Consider the following 18323-nt stretch of genomic DNA (forward strand, 5'->3'; position numbering starts at 1 on the left):
ACTCAGCCTACTACCTTCAAGAATCATGTCAAACTTAGCGAACAAAAGAGATTTTGTCTTAGCACTTTGATTTGGTGTTTTTAATTCAGGCACTGGAGCTTCCTGGCTTACAGGTGAGATCTTGTCAGTCTCGTCTCCATCCAAGAGACAGAGGAGCATTACATGTACTCTTCTAAAGGCGCAGGAGCAAGTGATTGGCAAGGCAAAGGCACGTCTGGGTTAACATGAGGGAAGCATGCACACTGAGTAAATGTGACTGCTCATGCCCATTCTGCAGTTGGTAGAAGTAGTAGGAGTTGGCTGCTGAACTGTAGTAATGGTGGGAATCCAGTTTTTGCTCTGTAGTAGCAGACATGGCAGGAGGTGACTGTTCCTTGAGCCAAGACAAAAATGGAGAGTGAGCAGTTGGAGCACTCCAGCAGCAGAGTTTTGGCACAAAGCTTCACACAAATGCTGCCTCTTGCCAGGGTGACCCGCTGCTCTGTGCTCTCAGCCATCACCTGCAGGCAGGGAAGGCTGCAGAAGCTTATGCCTTGGGGGATACAAAAGGAACAAAACTGCGTGGCAGAAAAATACTTGGGTGAATACTATCCCCTCATCTGTTACACGCACAAGCTGCAAACACCAGAGAGTATTTCTCTGATCAGAATTACCTGGGCTGGCCTGGATTTCCTGTGAGTTAATAGCCCCTCATTCCCAAACAAGGATGTTTGCTTTTACAGGAGATGATGGGCCTGTCTAAGTAGGGACAGGGACCTGCTCTGCAGGTCTGACTGCTGCTTTCATAAAGGACATTCAGTGCCCCAAATTTGCCCTTTCATGCTGTAAGCAGGCCTGAAAGTCTGAAGTTTCTTTTTGTGGCATTAAAAAAAAAAAAAACAACAGTATTTTCTGGCCATGCCTTCAATAACAAGAGGGAGTTAAAACAGATCTACACCACAAAATTTAGGGTCCATTTTAGAAGCGTCCATTTCATAAAAATTGAATCAAAGACATAGTTCTGAATCTTACCTTTGGCTAACTACACAAAGATGTTATTTTCCCGTGGAAAACAGCACACATTTTCCTGTGGAAAACGTCCTTGCCTGGGCTGGATAACTTTGCCTTACTTTAAATGTATTCATCTGTTAAAAATTTGATTCAAATATTATTGGCATTGTGTATCTGAGGCAAAAAGGAATGGTGAGCAGATAAAAAGAAAATCATACACTGCAGGACAGAGAAGAGAAAAAAAGTCAGCCCAAGAGGGACAAAAACAGTAAAGAAAGAAATTCAGCTGGGAAATGAAATCGTACTATATACAAATTATATATGGAAAGAGAGAGAGAAGGAAATCTACTTCTGTAGTTTGGCCTTTTGTGAATATCACTTTTATGCCTAGCTTCTGTATAGGTAGCACACTTTGCTTTTTCAGAACACCTACTTTAGGAACAGAAAGCTTGAATCACCTATAGGGAAAAAGAGAAAGGCCATAGGGCTAAATCATGGGAGTCAAAGATTTGAAATATTGAGCTAAAGCTACAAAGCCAAAAAATAAAGTGACAAATTCATGAATTTTACATAGTTTCTCCATTCAACATAAGGTATTGTTCACTGTCTCTAGTCCTGGGAGATATTTTATTCACTTGGAAAATTGCCTTCAGCCTGTCCAAAATAGTATTTTAGTTCTAAGATATAGGGATGTCATTAAATAGAGAGCATTTGACATTGCCGTAGGGCTTCCCAATTGAAAAAATGCTCTCTCAAATAAGGGAATTTGGCACCATTGTGTTGTTACTATCTACTGAAGCTAAATAAAAAAATACAGCTTCATTGCACCTCTTATACTTTGGAGTCTCCAGGGAAATCAGGCAGATCACAAACAAGTTAAGATTCCAAATTGCCAATCAGAAGAAAAAGGAGTTTTCAACATTTTAATTTGGGCAAGTGGATCGCTCCCCAGTTTTGGCCAAAGGAATGAAATAGCAAAGAAGCCCAGTTGGACTCTCCTTTTTATTTCCCATAGTAGTACTGAACAGAGCCTTTTAAACCTATTGAAAAGAATCTGTAAGATTTTAATACATCCTGTTCTATCCCCATGCCCCTTTTTCCCAAACTCATAATTGCTGGAAAACTGTGTGCAACTCAGTGATAAAGCAGGCTTGCTTAGTTTAAAACAATGTCTGTTTCCTTACATCAATGTTCTGCCATTCTTAAGCTTTCTTCTCTCAACCCACCTATCACAGTTCAAAAATGTCATGTTGATGCTTTATAGGCAGACTCCTTCTGGATTCTTCTTAGAAACAGCAGCATCCTTGAATAATTTATACCAGTCTGTTTCTGCTCTACTTTTTTGCTGCACTTCAGTAAGCTTCCATGAAGGAGGGAGAGAAGGAATCAAGTAAGCAACTGCTAGCAAATGTCTGCCTCTACATCCAGCATTTGTCTTCTATCATCCCCATCCCCCCACCACATCAGGAAAGACAGGAAAGGAAATTCTCTCAGAAATGTTTAAGGTTGAATTCAAGTTCAAGACTAGCAAGGCTTTCCACAGCTACAAGGATCACAGCAGGTAAAACCAAGTTGAGAAAATACCTGCATGTCAATAGCATATGTGGCATCATAACTGAAAGATGTTTTAGTGAAATTTGGGGTTAGGAGGGAGTTTGACCATGCTGGGGTCTCCACACAGGGTTTTAAACTGCCTCCAAAACTGTTCTATTACTTAAATTTTTTATGTCTTTGCTGGAGAAAATTTAAAAACAAAGCAAAACAAAATCAAACCACATACATATAAAACTCACAATCACACACTCACCACCTCAAAAAAAATTAACTGTAACCTGAAAAGACTGCAAAACTGCTAAAATGTTCCTTTTTAATCTGAAACACTGAGCAGGAGAAAAAGCAGAGGAGGCACCAGGGTGAGGGTCAGGCCGGAATACCCCTGCTCTGAAGGAATGGCACAATTATGACAACTAGAACTATACTGTTATTTTGTAGCTCCCTATTCATTACAGCAGAACCCAAGTGGACGATGTAAGCTGTTAGATGCTGTGAGATGTGGGTCTGCCCCAGCTCTGCCCTGTGCCAAAGAGCCTGGAGACAGAAGTGACTGCTGTATAACTACACATCTCATTGCTGCACTCACTACAGAGACTGTGCTGAAGGCTTGCTGATGTCATGCACCACATAAACCTTGAAAAAACCTTTTGCAAATTTTATCTCAGCACTACTGCCTCCTAAAACAACACAAGGAAAGCCAGTCAAAATGCCAAAGGAATTTGTGCCTTTGAAACAACTTGATGGCTTTCTTTAAATAAATTTTTCCTAGCCAAAATAAACAAAGGACATCTAAATCCTACTAGACTCAGATGTGTCACAAGGAGACACAGCCTTTTAGCCTCATTATCTTGGAAACACCCAAAGGAAGATCCCAGGTATTTGGCTGTCTGTTCTTAACTGCATTGCTGGTCTTTAGACAGGAACATTTTATCCCCATAGGCATGCTCACTATTTGCTTGTCTTTTAGTCCTACCTCCACCTACATAAGGTAGACAAATTATTTTCAGTAGCTTTCACTGTAAATCAAAAGTAAGTCTGTGTTTTCTACAGGCCATTCTTCACCCATTAACTGAATCCAGTAGCAGCATCTGCAGTAGCACAGGGTAAAACCAGCATTTTGCTGGACACCTACAGTGTACTGAGCTCCAAGTCATCTATGATGGGTAAGAAACAATGGCATTTCGAGACCTAGCTCAAAATGCCACTCAGGAGACTCTTAAACTTTCATCTTCCACTAAGCATGGATGACCAGGGAATAAAGCCTTCACCTAATCAGTTTCTCAAAAGTACAGAGAACATATATCTTCATTGCAGTTATTGAAACTTCTGCTAACTTACTTGATTTAACTTCACCAGGTAGTGCAAGCTAACAGGGAGGCCGAATCAGCAAAAAATTGCAGAGTCTAACTTGGTGATGCATTTTTCCAGCTTTCTCAGTAAGGCTGGTAACATGTTCTAATTAAAAACAACTATTTGGTAATGGTACCAGGTTACCTTGTGATGTAAATCTTTCTCTATTATAGCCACAGAGAATGAAGTTATACCTTTGACTGCAGCATGGGAATACCATAGAGAAAAATGTTATTTCTTAATTTCAAAAAGCCTCTTTGAAGTGTCAGAAGGTTTCTAAGCCGCTTTCATAGCCACAGAAATGTGTTCATGTAGATTTTCTAAATTTTAATTTTAGAGGGACAGAAGTTTAATTTTGCCAATAAAATATAAAAGATAATAAAGTAAGGGGTTGGATGTTTGTAGCCTTAAGAAACAGCACCATTATAATTTAGATGTCAATCATAAGTCAATGCCAGATCAATATTTGACACTTGCACTATATTTAAATTATATTGCTCTAGAGTACATTAAGAATTCACTGTTGAGAATACAATTATTCCACAGATCAGGCTAAAGAAGAACCACTGTAATAAACAACTTATAATTGTATGTTTCCCACAATGATGTTCCAAAACCCATCCTAAATAAATCTTTTGTAATTTCTCCTTATAACTCACTATTTAGTTATATGAAGAACTAAAGAAATAAAATATGGTTCTTCTCTAATTCTCTGGATGTCTAATCTCTGGCCTTAAGAATCATTTCATATGATAACTGATGGCTGGTGCCACATTTCTTATATTAAAGGTGATTAAGGAAAACAAAATTATTTTAGAGTTTTGGGACCTATGAGAGGATGTGATAGGCACTTATCAGACCTCCAGAAGCCACAAGTATATGAAACCTCTTACCACTGTATGAGGCAGGGATTAGCAAATACCCTTCCTTTATTAGCATAAGAACTGATTACAGGAAATCACAACTACATTGCACGGTCCTGAAATGGAGAGGGCAAGTTTTTCAGGAGAAAGACATGCAGAGATACAATCCTGTACCACTGCAATGCCAGGATGGGGAGAGCTGTTGGATCACCCTGCAGCTGTTTCATCTTACCAGTGACCCCACCCAGGGATCTGTAACTTTACTGGGCTATAGAGGGCTAAAGCTACAAGCTGGATGGGGAATGAGCTTGGCATGGGAGCACCTCCAACTTTTGTCTAATTTGGTCAGTTTGACACAAAAAAATTTCACTTGCCAAACTGAACTAAAATTACCTAGAAACTCTAGACAACAGTAATGGCTTTGGTTAGAACTTGCTTTTCCTGAGGTGGAGGGGGGAAAACAACCAACAAATTTTAGAAACTTCCAAGTTTAACGGGTAAAATAAAATATCCACACAAACCTGAAGATTTAAATGGATAACTGATTCAAACCCCAATTCATTTATTGATCTGAACTCTCTGCTTCCTTTTTTATCTCTTATTTATTTTCTCTTGAGAAACTATGCTAACTTCCCTAGGTCATTATCTACTTCTGCTGATGCAGAAAGTCACTGGCAGTAGGAATAGGTCTCCTGCTACTGCAACCTGAGGTCATGTAAAATCTCTCAGAGATCATGGAAAAACAGCTGAGCAGGGTATAAGCACTTTCCAAAACAAAACCTTTCCCTGCACAATTTCTGAGACAAGAACACAGACTTGGCTCTGTGTGAGCTCCAGCACAAACCACTGTTATTTCAGAAATCAGATGTTTCATCCACATCAAAAGTCAGAATGATCCCAATCAGGAACAGCTGTTTTCACATGCCATAGCCAGATGACAGCAGCTACTGGAGGCAGACAGCTGAAGCCAGTTGGGATATTCCTACACATATCCATAGTGTGCAAACAAATACTTAAGGTTTGTCACCAGTATATGCCTTACAGGATTGTAAGGCAGAAGTTTTCTTAAAGGTAATTGACAGTGGTAAAATTTACTCTCAGTTTTGGTCTCCAGTGTGTGTGTTTGCCCTTTGAGGGAAGCAGCTTAGGAGCGAGACCCTCCTGTAGTCACAGTACAGACAGAAAAACATCTTGCCAGCCTTCTCTCCCACCAGCCATGTTTGCCAATTTATGCTTTACTAACACCTTAGAGTCACAACCTCTACCACTGCTTTTTCCTAAGACACCAAAAGTCTAGTCCATTTTCTAATTCTATTTGCACAGGAAAATGCCAGATCAATATTAAGACCCTGGTATCGGGAATTTAGGGAGCCATCACAATCTCCTGTGCCCCTCCATCATTGAATTTCTCTTTCCATCACCCCTTTTCTAAAGAAGCAGGCCTGTGTTTCTCTTTCAGGGAAGGATGGGATGAAGTTTGTAAAGTAGCAGCTCTCATACCTCATCTCTTCCAAATTAAGTACATTATTAATCTGACTATAGTAACATTATTCATTCATAGTTGAGGGTTCCCGAAGATTTGCCTGGAGTCAGCTCCAAAGGCAGTCTGTCAGCTGCAATAGGAATCTATGTTATTATTGTAATCCAATGTCTGTGTGCATGGCAGAAGGACAGTTAAATAAATCAGGGATGACTTCTGGATTTCTAACTTGTTACTGCATGTCTCTCTTTCCATAACTGATCTGGTATCTGGCAGAGATGATAGCATGGATGAGAGCCAGCTTGCTAAGGAGACAGCCAATGCTGATGGTAGAAGAGGTGACAGTGATTACCAAAGTGTTGTGGTAGGAGTGTGGCTTCAGGTGACACTGCTGACTTTGGAGGACTGCTGTTTATGTTTGGAGGATGATGTAAAAGGAATGATGAAAGGTACAGTTTTCTAACTTTTATTTTGGTGCAAATTAATTAAGAACTAACGAGTTCTAGAAGAACAAACAAGTTGAGTTATCATTCTTCTGGCTTCTGAGAGGGCTATGCAACTAAAACCTTGGTGATGACACAGAGCAGACAGCTATTTCTTATAAGAAGCTGCCTCAGAGGAAAAACAACCCACCAAATCTTTGTGTTCTTTTTTTTATATTTCTGTATTTTTAAACCTTTGGCTGAGTAATAGAGCACTCTGGAATATGAGTGGGTTTTGCTTTTTGCAAATGTAAATAAATAGATCATAGCATAAAAACATCCAAGCAAGTGTTTTTTAAATATCAAGGATAGAAAAAATTAGTGAGAGAAAAAAATAATGTTGAAAACCATGAAAATCATCATGACCAACAACCATCATGACCAGAAATTTTAGAAACTTTTTTTTTTTTAAAGTAGCTTTAGGAACAATTTTTATAGATCAACTTTTTCTTTTTGTACTTTAGAAAAATAACAGAAAAAAAACTCTTTATCTCCCAGCATAACTAAAGAGTCTTTTTACTCAGTGACAATTCTAATCTTCCTGTAATGATATTGGTAAATAAATGGGGGAAGGAGAAAGAAATTAAGACATTGTATCTGTCTTCTCCATATCTGCTTAATTTTGGAGAATTTATTTTGTTGAAAATAGTGGTGGGATCCAAGGTACAATTTCTATCACAGTTTTCATTTCTAGTGATGCTGAGATCCAGAAGTTGGCTAAAATTAATTTCTGGGCTACTGAATTCTTCAAACATACATTTTAATTTTCTCTATACCAAACTAAGGCCAGACTGACTCCTTCAGCCTAATATAGCCATGAAGATTAAAATGCCAAAGTACTTTTCAGTGATTTCCCCAGCTTGCTCATATATACCATTGATTTTTTTTCTTTCACATTAGTCTTTTCTGAGAAGTCTGAGACTAAAAAATAAATTACATGGACCTGCTAATAGTAAGCGTGGATAGAATTAAGTCTTTTCATAGACCCCAGTTCAGTATTTTGTTCAAGCATAGGCAAACTTGCTTCTGAGCAAACTTTTGCAGCAGTGGCTGAGGCACACACTGGCCCAGGTGTTGTTGGAACAGGATGAAAGCTACCAAGATTTCCATAAAAATATACCAGACACTTACACCCCTTCAAGCGCAGTGGGGCAGCTCCTGCATGCAGCATTTTTACTTGCTCCAAGATCCACACACTACAAGTAGCTGACCAGTCACAATGGCTGGGAGGCACTGAGGGGATGTGTTGCCACAGCAATTTTTAAAGTCATGAAACAGAAGCATGTGGGAGAGAAAGCACAAGGAGCAATCACTTGAATAAGTAATGTCCTCCATTTCTCTGTGCTGATAATTTGTTGAATCTGAACCACCACAAAAATAATGCACTCGACTGGTTTCGTTTTTTGTTTGCTATAAGTTACAAAAATACACAAAGAAAATTTATGCTCATAGTCAAGTAATTTGGAGAGCAAGTATGGCATACAATGGACAATAAAAGAAAGCAGTATGAGAGACACAAGGTTCCCTCTTACCCTATCATGCTTAATACCCCTGCATATGTTGTTGAGTGCAGATTAAGTGAAATGAGTTCTTCAATAGAAGCAAAAAATAAACACCAGGGACTCTCTAATACTTACTTCTCAATTGCATTGTTCCATAACTTTCTGAGGAATGGAGAGTTTAAGAAAAATAGAGGTTCTTTCTTTATGGCTGGACATTTTTAAGTTATCATTTGTAAAACCACATAAAATGATTTAGTTGTCAAAGAATAACTGAATTACATAAATAAAACATTACATAAAAGACATCTCAGTACAATTTATGTGAAGTGAATTTCACAAGAACCAGTCTATTGTAGAAAATTCAACTTATCTCTTCCTGATCCTTTTATTCTATCTAAACATAGAAATTTATGTCAGTTAAAAAAAAAAAAAAACTATTACTGTTTGTCATAACTGAATCCATTATTTTCCCTCCATGATCCATCAGGTAAAAACAAGTGCAATAGACAGTTCTAGCAGAGCCTTGAACATAAAAGGCCTCAAGAATAGAATGAGATCTGTTAAACCTATCTTGCTGTGCACTATAACTGGAAATGATAACCTTGAGGTTTAATTTAAAACAAGTCATAGAAAAGACTTCTGACTGTAATTGTTATCTGTCACATAAATAAAATTATCATGAAATGGAAATGGGCTTGGAAAGGTACAGTTTTGCTTGTTGCATTGCCTGTAAGCAAATTGAACTCTGTGAAGGTTTATCACTCTTGCTGCCTTCTTCCTCCAGTCTTTCTTAATAATGGATCCATTCAACTGCAAATATATGGAAAGAGCTGAAAACCAATTATTAATTTTCCCTATTACTTTTTATTTCCAGAGCTTTACTGATTCTGTTGCATTTAGCGATTTTGTCTCCCTTTTTTCCCTGCTAGCCCAAGGAAAAACAAAAATCCAAAATTGGACCTCATATTAGAATGGAAGTGTTTCCCTTGTATGGCAGCAGTTTCCAGACAGGCAAAATGAGGGAGTGATTGCAAGTGCATGGATTAGGCTGGAAAAAGAAACCAATGGATCTCAGAGCAGCACCTATGCTTCCCAAGCTTGGCCTCCACTGGATTGTTCAGAGAGGCAAAGGAACTCTACCAGGCACCAAATTTAGTGTAATTAGAGCAAGAGAAAAATGAACAGACTCTTTTTCTGCTTTTCCTTGCTTTTCAATTTGCTGTGAAAAGAAAGTGCACTGGGCTCAGGACACATAGCAGGGAGATGGAAACAGAGCTCAGGTTTGGAAGTCAAAGATTCACCACACCTTTTCACCTACAGTGCATCTTGGGGAGGACAGACATGCACGGGCTGCCTCAAAGACAAACGCAAAATTAATTTACTTGCTGTAGTGCCTAAAATGAGACACACCAAAGTGAAGCTACCTGCTGCTTTTCAGACAGCACTGCAGGTCTCCCACCCTGGGCCAGCACACAGGAGAGGCAGCTGGCAGACCCAAACTCCATTAAGCAGCTGTGGCTGTGCAATCACGCAAAGAGAAAGAGTGGCAGGATACAAGAGCAGGGAAAGGTGCCTGCCAGCAACAGCCCAGTGTGGCAGGCTGCATCACCTGGAGGCCATCACATGCAGCTGCCTGCTCCTCACACAGCGCAGCAGGGTGCAGCTCACTTGCAGCTTCTGCTCCTTTCAGCCTCAGGTGGCTCCTGAGGCCACACTTGGTAGAGGGAGCTTGAAACAGCTGATTGCATTTTGCAGCAGGTGGATTATTAAACACCCTCCTCAGTGAAGGGTCTCATCTCTGCCAGATTCCTTCACAGCAGCAACCACAGAGAACCCTGCCAAGGGTGTTCAGAGGAAAAATGAAGTTTTGGGGCACTGATTCACCATCTCGAGGAGCCTCTCTCTCCTTTGACTATAGGAGAAATTAAGGAGACAAAGTCACTTTAGCTGGACAAACAGACTTTCTGCTCCTTTAACGTTGGTTTCAGAATATATTCATTGTACAGGTGGGATTTCTTCAGAATTACTGATGTCACTTCAGTGGAGTTCTGCAATATCCTGTTGACTTTCACCCAAGGGCAGAGGCCAGCACAGAGCAGCTTGGACCAAATTAGTGTAATTTGGAACCCTGAAAACTTTCCCATTTCCTAGCTGTCAATTTTTTTTTCCTAGCAGCTTGTCTCCTTTGAAATGCACACATCTAGGCTGATCTTTTAGCAGCAGTTTTGGGGTTTGGTTTGTTGGGGTTTTTTGGTGGGTTTTTTTGTTTTTTTGGGCTTTTTTTTATTGGTCAAACTCAGCTTTTATTTGCAACATCCTTGATGTCATAAGTCTGAAAAATCATGTTAGAAATACTGCTTAAACAGGAAGATCACAAGTTTGATGCAGAGATCTTTCCACATAAGAGCATTCCAATTATTATTACATAAACCCACTCTGTGGGCTTGGTTAACCTCATACTGTAACAGTGTTAAACACAGCTCCTAGTAGACAAGAGATGCATGGATTGATGGAAGTTTGATAATCATAAATAATATCTTGCTGAGGCCATGAGCCAGAAGTTAGCACAAGTCTCAAAACAAGCATGGATGGAGGACAGCAGGAGACTTTGACTTGGAATCTCCCAGGCTCTTCCATGCCAATTCTTATCAGACGGGTTTGGCAAAGCCATTCAACCTCTTCTCCTTTCAGAGTGGATGATTACTTTCCAAAAATCACATGGATGCTATGACAGCTAATTAATTATTGCTGTGTTATGCTTTACAAATTTAATTAGTATAAAGAGGATTAGTAGAGAGAAACACTGCACAGAAAATTAAGTTGAACTTATACACAGTGTTAGAAAGCCACTGTAGTGAGATAGAAAGAGGAGAAAAATTATAAATAAGGAAAGGGCTTTTGAATAATGAGTACTTAAGAGGTGTGTATGAAAGAAATGAGCAGTGTGCTACCTTCCTAAGTAAGAGGAGGGGGAAAGGAAATTAAAAATTAGAAGCAAGGCAAGCAAATATGATGAATAGATTTGAAATATAAAGTGAAGATAATCATATGGAAAAGATGTAATAAAAGCCACCGAGATCCAGTAATGGATCTTACTGATATCAGAGGAAAATGGTAGCACACTTGTATTGACCTCACACTATGTCAACACAATACAGCTCTTAATTCCTGAATTATATTGTTAAATAATTAACTGATGAATCATAAGTAAATAATTAAAACTTGGTTCTGTAAGCCTCACAACTGAGAAAATAAAACTGTCACAGTGATACCAGATTTTAGCAGAACTGCTACCGTGGTTAGGGAAAGGGTAAAAAAAATTAATATCTATAGCCAGCTATACAGAGTGCTGGAAGAAGCACCTGGGCTCCATTTCTCCATTGAACAAAATAAAATGGATCATCTGTTACTTAAATCTCCTGTATTAAAGTTGAACCTGAAGAAAGTAGAAGAAAAGATTACTAATTACTCTGCAAAATACCTAGACTTGCCCTGCTGGAGAGGGTTTGTGATTTGGGGAAGCAGTATTGAAAAGACTGTCACTCTGAAACACTGAGACAGTCTTGAGTTCATGTTAAAATATCCTTTCATCCAATATCTCTAAAATTAAGAGCCATAAAATAAACCTTCACAGTTCAATGGACAATAACTCATAGATATTTAACAATCCTAAGAACAAACAACTTCTAATAATAATTCAAAATAATAATTTTGTTTATTCTTGTAAAAGGAGTACAGTAGGCAAAATATAAAAAAGATCAGCCTGTGCATCTACAAAACAAAATAATTCCTTTTCTCCCATGAATGTCTCCCATTATTTTCAGATATAGCAAAAGCACATGTACTTCAATTCCAAGCAAGGCAATTAATTTGGATTCTGACAAATCAGAGCCATCAGTCACAGGATTACTTTTATTATTTTTTACAATGAAAGGACTCTGAGAGCACAGATCCTGCTGTGTAGAGCCATCACATTCCTTCCTGAGAACAAACTGATAGGAATGAAAAGTCTAACAGTAAATAATTATTCCAATAAAGAAATTACAAAAAGCTACAATAGTTAGCTAGAATAATTTCAATTGTTTGTTCTTTCAACATGTTGTTTTAAAATAAATAGAAGACTAAATTTTAGAAACATCCACCCTCCAGCTTCCTGATGCTTTGTCTTGCAAAACACATGCCAGCAGCAAAAAATTTAAGGGTCTTTGAAGATCAGGGAGGGAATGAAGTATACCAGGATTCTTCAGCACCCCCAAATAACCCCACACCTGGGGTTAGGCTGACTCCACAGCCTCTGTTAGCCACGTTGGCTAGGACATGTCCTTCAGGAGCATCCTGAGGGCTCATGTCCCATGGCCTGGGCCTAGGTAAAGGAATAGAGCTCGTTGTTGAAGTAGTTCTCCAGCTGGTCACTGAGGGAGTCAAAGGTGGGCCGCTCATCGGGCTCTGCATTCCAGCACTTCTCCATCATCCTGTAGAGCAGCGCTGGGCACGTCTCTGGCTGAGGAAGTCTGTACCCATTGTCCAGCAGCTGGATCACCTGGTGTCCTGGCATACCTGCAGGCCAAAAGGAGTTCATCAGGCTACTCAGGATCTGCTTCTGGGTGCTGTGTGTTCCTTTCTCTTCAGCACAGAATCACCACAGAATGGTTTGGGTTGGGAAGGACCCTAAAGACCACCGGGTTCAAAGCCCCTGCCCTGAGCAGGGACACCTTACGCTAGAACAGGTTACTCAAAGCCCTTCCAGCCTCGCCTCGAACGATGCCAGGGACAGAGCCTCATCTCTTAATGTTTACCAGCAATTAAAAACCAACTCCAGCATTTCCCCACCACCTCACCCTGACTGTGCCAGCTGCAAGGCATCACAAATAAGTTTGTCTGCATGTGAGGCATTTCATCCACCATTTGGTTTTGTCAAAATTTATCAGACATCTATTTAGCTTGAATAGTTTCTAAATGCCTCTAGTCTCAGTGACTATAAAATCTCCTAAGAAAACTTGATCTGCTGCTGAATTTTCCTCACATTTAGAAACATTTTCCCTAAAATCAGCCCTATTTCCACAAGGGCAGCTGGGCAATGTTATCCCCTCTACTCCATAGAGAAGAAACCATTAATTTCCCCATCTTTGCTATACCTTTATATATTAAGACTACTGTCCTGTTCTCTTCCAATTTTTTACTCTTTAAATTAAATCTTGTATTGTGTTAATTTCTTTTCCCTAGATCTCTGATGGTGCTTCCTCCGCACATTATCCACTGCCAGCACAAATCAACATAAACTCTTCTAACTGATTACTGAGAACAAACTCCTGAAAGTAGTACCAAGTAATAAAATAGTAAAATGACATTTTATACTCTTAAGATACAGATGCCTTTGCAAAGGGGTAAAACTGAATGAGTTTTCAGACAATATCCAGAGCTATGGTGTTACATATTTTTTATACTAAAATGATTTATTTATCTGTGCGTGTGTCCATATGTACACGACTATAGTTTATATAAGACTTCAGGATATTTTGCTTTGCTTTTTTTTCTTCAGAACAATTTCGCAGGAGGTGAGGGTGGGAATCAAAAAGCAAAATCAATTTTTCCTTTTACAGAAAATATCAGTTTGGGACCCTGTGAAATGCAGTTTATGGCAAACGCACCACCCCTCAGGCCTGTACAGACAACATAACTTTTTTTTGCTTTAGTTCTTCCCTTGTGTTCTATTCACCAGCACAAAATGAGTCACAGTCAATCATCTCACTGATATCTTGTGTTATTGGAGCCACAGTTCCTTGAGCATTTCTCACAGTACTAGAAATAGTAGCTGCTCTCAGACTACTATATCTACTTTTGAGATTGGTGACATTTTATTTCCTAATTATTTAATACTTGTGATCCTTTCCTTTATGAAGACTTTTCACTGCAACAATCATACATGAGGGAGGGGGGTAAAAGCACCCTAATTTATTTTTCAGACACCTTCTTTCTGAAGTGCTTGTTCAGCACTTCACACATAATCTACTCTTCCATGGGATATACTAAAAAAAAATTCAAAAAGGACAGGTTGGGAAACAAAAAAACCCTTCCTTTATTTCTTCCCTTTTTCACATTCCAAGAATTGGCATCTTTGATCTGATGATGGAGGAAAATAGCCAGCTGGCTTAGGTGCCTCTGCAGTGCAGATTGATTCCATCAAGAGGAAGCTTGAATGTGTGCTAACCACAGCTTTTGCAAAGCTGCCAGGAGGCCCAGGGAAGCCAGAAGGTCTGCCCCACTAAATGGACCTCATCTCAACAACCTTCTTCCTCTCTTTAAAATTTTAACCCTTTAACTTGCCCATGGTACAGGTATTCAACCTTCTTTTTTGTGTTATTCTGAAATCAAGATAAAAATTAGACATAATTTCTTTAGGTAAAAGTACTTACCATGATAAGGCATCTGCCCGTAGGTGATTATTTCAAACAGAAGTATCCCAAAGGACCAGACATCTGATTTAACGCTGAATCTGTTGTAGCGGATTGCCTCCGGGGCTGTCCATTTCACTGGGAGTTTTGTTTCAGCCCTAGCTTCATATATTTTTTCATTTTCTACCTATCATGGGTAAAACAAAACAAGCCTGGTTTCAGACCTGCTTCAGCAAACCACTTAAGCATCTGACTAAACTCAGCATGTGCTTAATCTTATCTTTTAACCAAACTCTTGTTTTTCAGGTAGGTACCCATTTTCTGAAGTCTACCATTGGATTCAGCTTTGCAGTTGAAAAGTGCAGAGGCTTCATCAGAGGCTTTTCTAAGGCATTTATCATTTCAAGCAAGCACACACCATTGGAGTGGCTCCTGATTAATTATGACTTGCTGCTGTGAATTCTGGACCTGGCATGCAAGATTTCAAAAGTCTGTCAAGAGTGGCAGTTTTAAGCATCCTGCTGACACTAGAGACCAAATGTCTCCATGTCTAGAGTAAAGAGAGAAGGCTAGAGCAAGAGCTAATGAACTTCAGAAGATTTCTTCTGTGATTTATTGTGATGTTGAAGGGTCATTGACTTTGATAACAGTGGCTTAAGCTTCTTTTGGGGAAGAAAGAATAAACTCTGACTGATCCAAATTAACATATTCGTTTCCCCTGAGCTAATTAATGTAAAGTGTAGGTGAAAGAAACAAAAAAACTGTTGAGTTGCCAGTTTGTAGAATCATGTCCTTAAAGGTTTATCACAAGGACATCTAAATTTTGTGAACATTTCTTCTCTCTTTAATTCCTACACATAATTTAGTATACATAAGTCACACCTAAAGCCTCAGTCAAGTTTTTCACATGTAAATCCAGATGTACATATACCAGATTTTGCTTCTTTGATTGTTTAAATACTGAATACATATTTCCCAGCTGCAATGCTCGACGGTTTTGAAAATACTGGTTGTTATTGACTTATATCTCTATACTTATACAGCTGGTATCTTGACCATAACACTAATCTTTAGAAATAAGAAACATATGCATTATGAGCATTGTTCATTTAAAAATATATATTTTTTATGTTAAAGAACTTGTAATATGAACTTATGCATATTTAGAACAGTCAAAATTAAATTAAAAGACTTTTCAAAGTCCCTTGATGCCTTTTTTAAGCCATTATTCTATATTTCAGTATGTAATAAATCAAATTCTGTTATAAACTTCAATTTCTGCTGTCGGAATGGAAAAACAAAATGAGAAGTAGAAGACCTTTTTCTCTGTTTTTCCTTCTCAGTGCAAGAACATAAATAAATAATAAAATCCAAGCACAGCCTCAGAAATTATGGATTTCATATTGAAATCCATAAAATATAGCAAAATAAATCTTTCCAACACTGATTAAATAATTTTCAGAGGTAGGAAATCTCATTTCTAAACCACAGCTCTTCCAAAGGGATGCTTTAGCTGGTGACCCTTGGCATTCTCTGCCTTCAAGGACTAGAGAAAAAAACCAAAACAGTGCAGTGGCAAAGAATTTGCATCAGAAGTAAAGCTCTGAGAGCTCACTTTACAAATGTTGCTGTAAGCTGTGGACAGGAATAAGGTCCTTTTATGATTACTACCCGTGATCACAAGCACCATGGAGGCAGTGAGGAAGTGAACAAGGAGAGAATATATGTCAATACATTTTTATATGCCTTGCCTTACAGGCCCAGGTGTACAATCTTTCCATCAGTCCTCTCCATGTTGCAAACACTGTGGATAAAGCTGGGTATTGCCAGGATCCTTCCTGGGTGGCTGGGAGGGAAGCAGACACCAAGATTCTTCAGGCTGACGCAAAGGCACAGGACAACTTCTGACCTCACATGGGATAATGCAGGTAGAAGATACAAGTGAACATGTCGTAGGTCCTTTTCTCCCTGGGCTTGCCTTTGTCTTAACCCATCAATTCATTCTTTAGTTGGCCTCTGCCACCTTATTCTCCAGAGTTAAAAGCTGGGACAATTAAGCCTCTCAAAACCTACCTTAAAAACTCTTGCAAGTCCGAAGTCTGCCACTTTGTAAACATTGTGCTCACCAACAAGAACATTCCTGGCTGCCAGATCCCGATGGATATAGTTCTGAGATTCAAGGTATGCCATCCCAGAAGCTACCTGAGCAGCCATGTCTATTTGATGTGTCAGGGAGATTTGAGAGCCTCCATCTTCTGTTTAAAAAGGAGATTACAAGAACAATGTAAGAACATCAACAAGATGCTGATTTCAGACATAAATAACTGAAAACCTGCCTGGTTCAAAAAAGCCAACACAAATAAACCAAATCATGCAATACAATAAGGTAACAGCCCAGCCAAATGACAGAGATTACTGAATTACATTAATTATTTCCCAATAACTGAGCAACAATGCTTGTCCCATCTTCTCTAAAACAGTAGATAGTACATGCAAGAGTTAATCAAGGCCAGGAAGGAGCTGCTGATGCAGTCCAAAAAGAAAATCTTTTATCTACTGATAGTAACATAGTATGCATCTTTCTGATATTAAGGGTTCATAAAACTGTTCTGAACTGTGAGTAAGAGTTTATGTCCGTACCCAGTGGTTGTAGCTAGAGCTGACTAAAGATGGAAAATCACAAAATTGTCCTTGTTCCCTGTTCTCCAATGATTCTGACTAGGAAAAATACCATCTGCTGTCAAGTATAACTAATTTTCACTTTCCAGTCCACTTGACTGCTTCATGCTGTTATCTCTGTTGTTGCTACTCAGGAGTAGGACTCCTTGAGATGATTTCAAGCTGCCTCCTTCTCCAGTAGAACTCTTTGAAGCAATGTGCATGTCATTCCCACCACCAAATTCCAGAAATTGAGATTTGGCAATTGAAGATCATTGTTCAAACAAGACAGTAGAAGAACTTTGAGCTGAGCAACTTGCCTCTACAAATTAAGGAGTCTCAGGCCATTAAAAACTGCAGCCAAAAATTGTAAAATGGGTAACAAACAAAAAAAATATTAATTGTGGTATAACAAAATTAGAGTCCAAATTTGTGGCATTTTGGGAACAGCTAACCAACCTTCTCAATGCAAAGAATTTAAACCAGGAGGCAATTGATTGTAAGCCAAATCAATATTACATTCAAGGACCAATTCACACAATCCCAAATGCTGCAGCACTGAAGCATGGCTTTCTACCTCTGTAGCCTCTAACACTCTAAACAATTTCAACTTTGTTTCAGAGCCTTGATATCAAAAAGCTGAATCCTTGCTGCTAGGCTTATTGGCAGCTCTCTGTCATCAGCTTGGTGACTTTTACTTACTGCCTCTGTGTTAGAGGAATAAAACTTTCATAGCTGGCAGTTTTCTCTCAATTATTTTAAATTGATTTACAGTGATAGCATGTCTTAGTACTGTTTTAAATAGCCTTCTCCAGTTCTGGCATTTTATTTGATGGAACTTTTTCATCCCACTAATGTAAACTTACCACATTTCCATTTAAAGCCATTCCCCCTTGTCCTGTCACTACCTGGCTTTGTAAAAAGTCCCTCTCCAGCTCTCTTATAGGCTCCCATTAGGTAGTGGAAGGCTACTCTAAGTTTATATCTAGCTAGCTAGCTATAGATATAGATATGTTTAAATAACTTTCACACTCAAAATCAGGCACACTGCT

The 18323-nt window shown here is 38.9% G+C and overlaps 1 protein-coding gene across 1 annotated transcript in view; it reads right to left on the reverse strand.

The window, feature by feature from the left end:
• Positions 1–11913: 11913 nt before the first annotated feature.
• The window catches only part of FRK (fyn related Src family tyrosine kinase), a 47884-nt gene continuing 41474 nt past the window's right edge, over positions 11914–18323 (reverse strand). Inside the window, exons 6-8 of the mRNA XM_063151034.1 lie at positions 16683–16868; positions 14635–14796; positions 11914–12778 (exon numbers count right to left, since the gene is read on the reverse strand). Coding sequence (XP_063007104.1) covers positions 12585–12778; positions 14635–14796; positions 16683–16868 — 542 coding nt within the window. The 3' untranslated portion in view covers positions 11914–12584. The remainder of the gene's footprint in view (positions 12779–14634; positions 14797–16682; positions 16869–18323) is intronic.

Source organism: Melospiza melodia, chromosome 3 (genome assembly GCF_035770615.1).
Source record: "Melospiza melodia melodia isolate bMelMel2 chromosome 3, bMelMel2.pri, whole genome shotgun sequence".
Classification (NCBI taxonomy): domain Eukaryota; kingdom Metazoa; phylum Chordata; class Aves; order Passeriformes; family Passerellidae; genus Melospiza; species Melospiza melodia.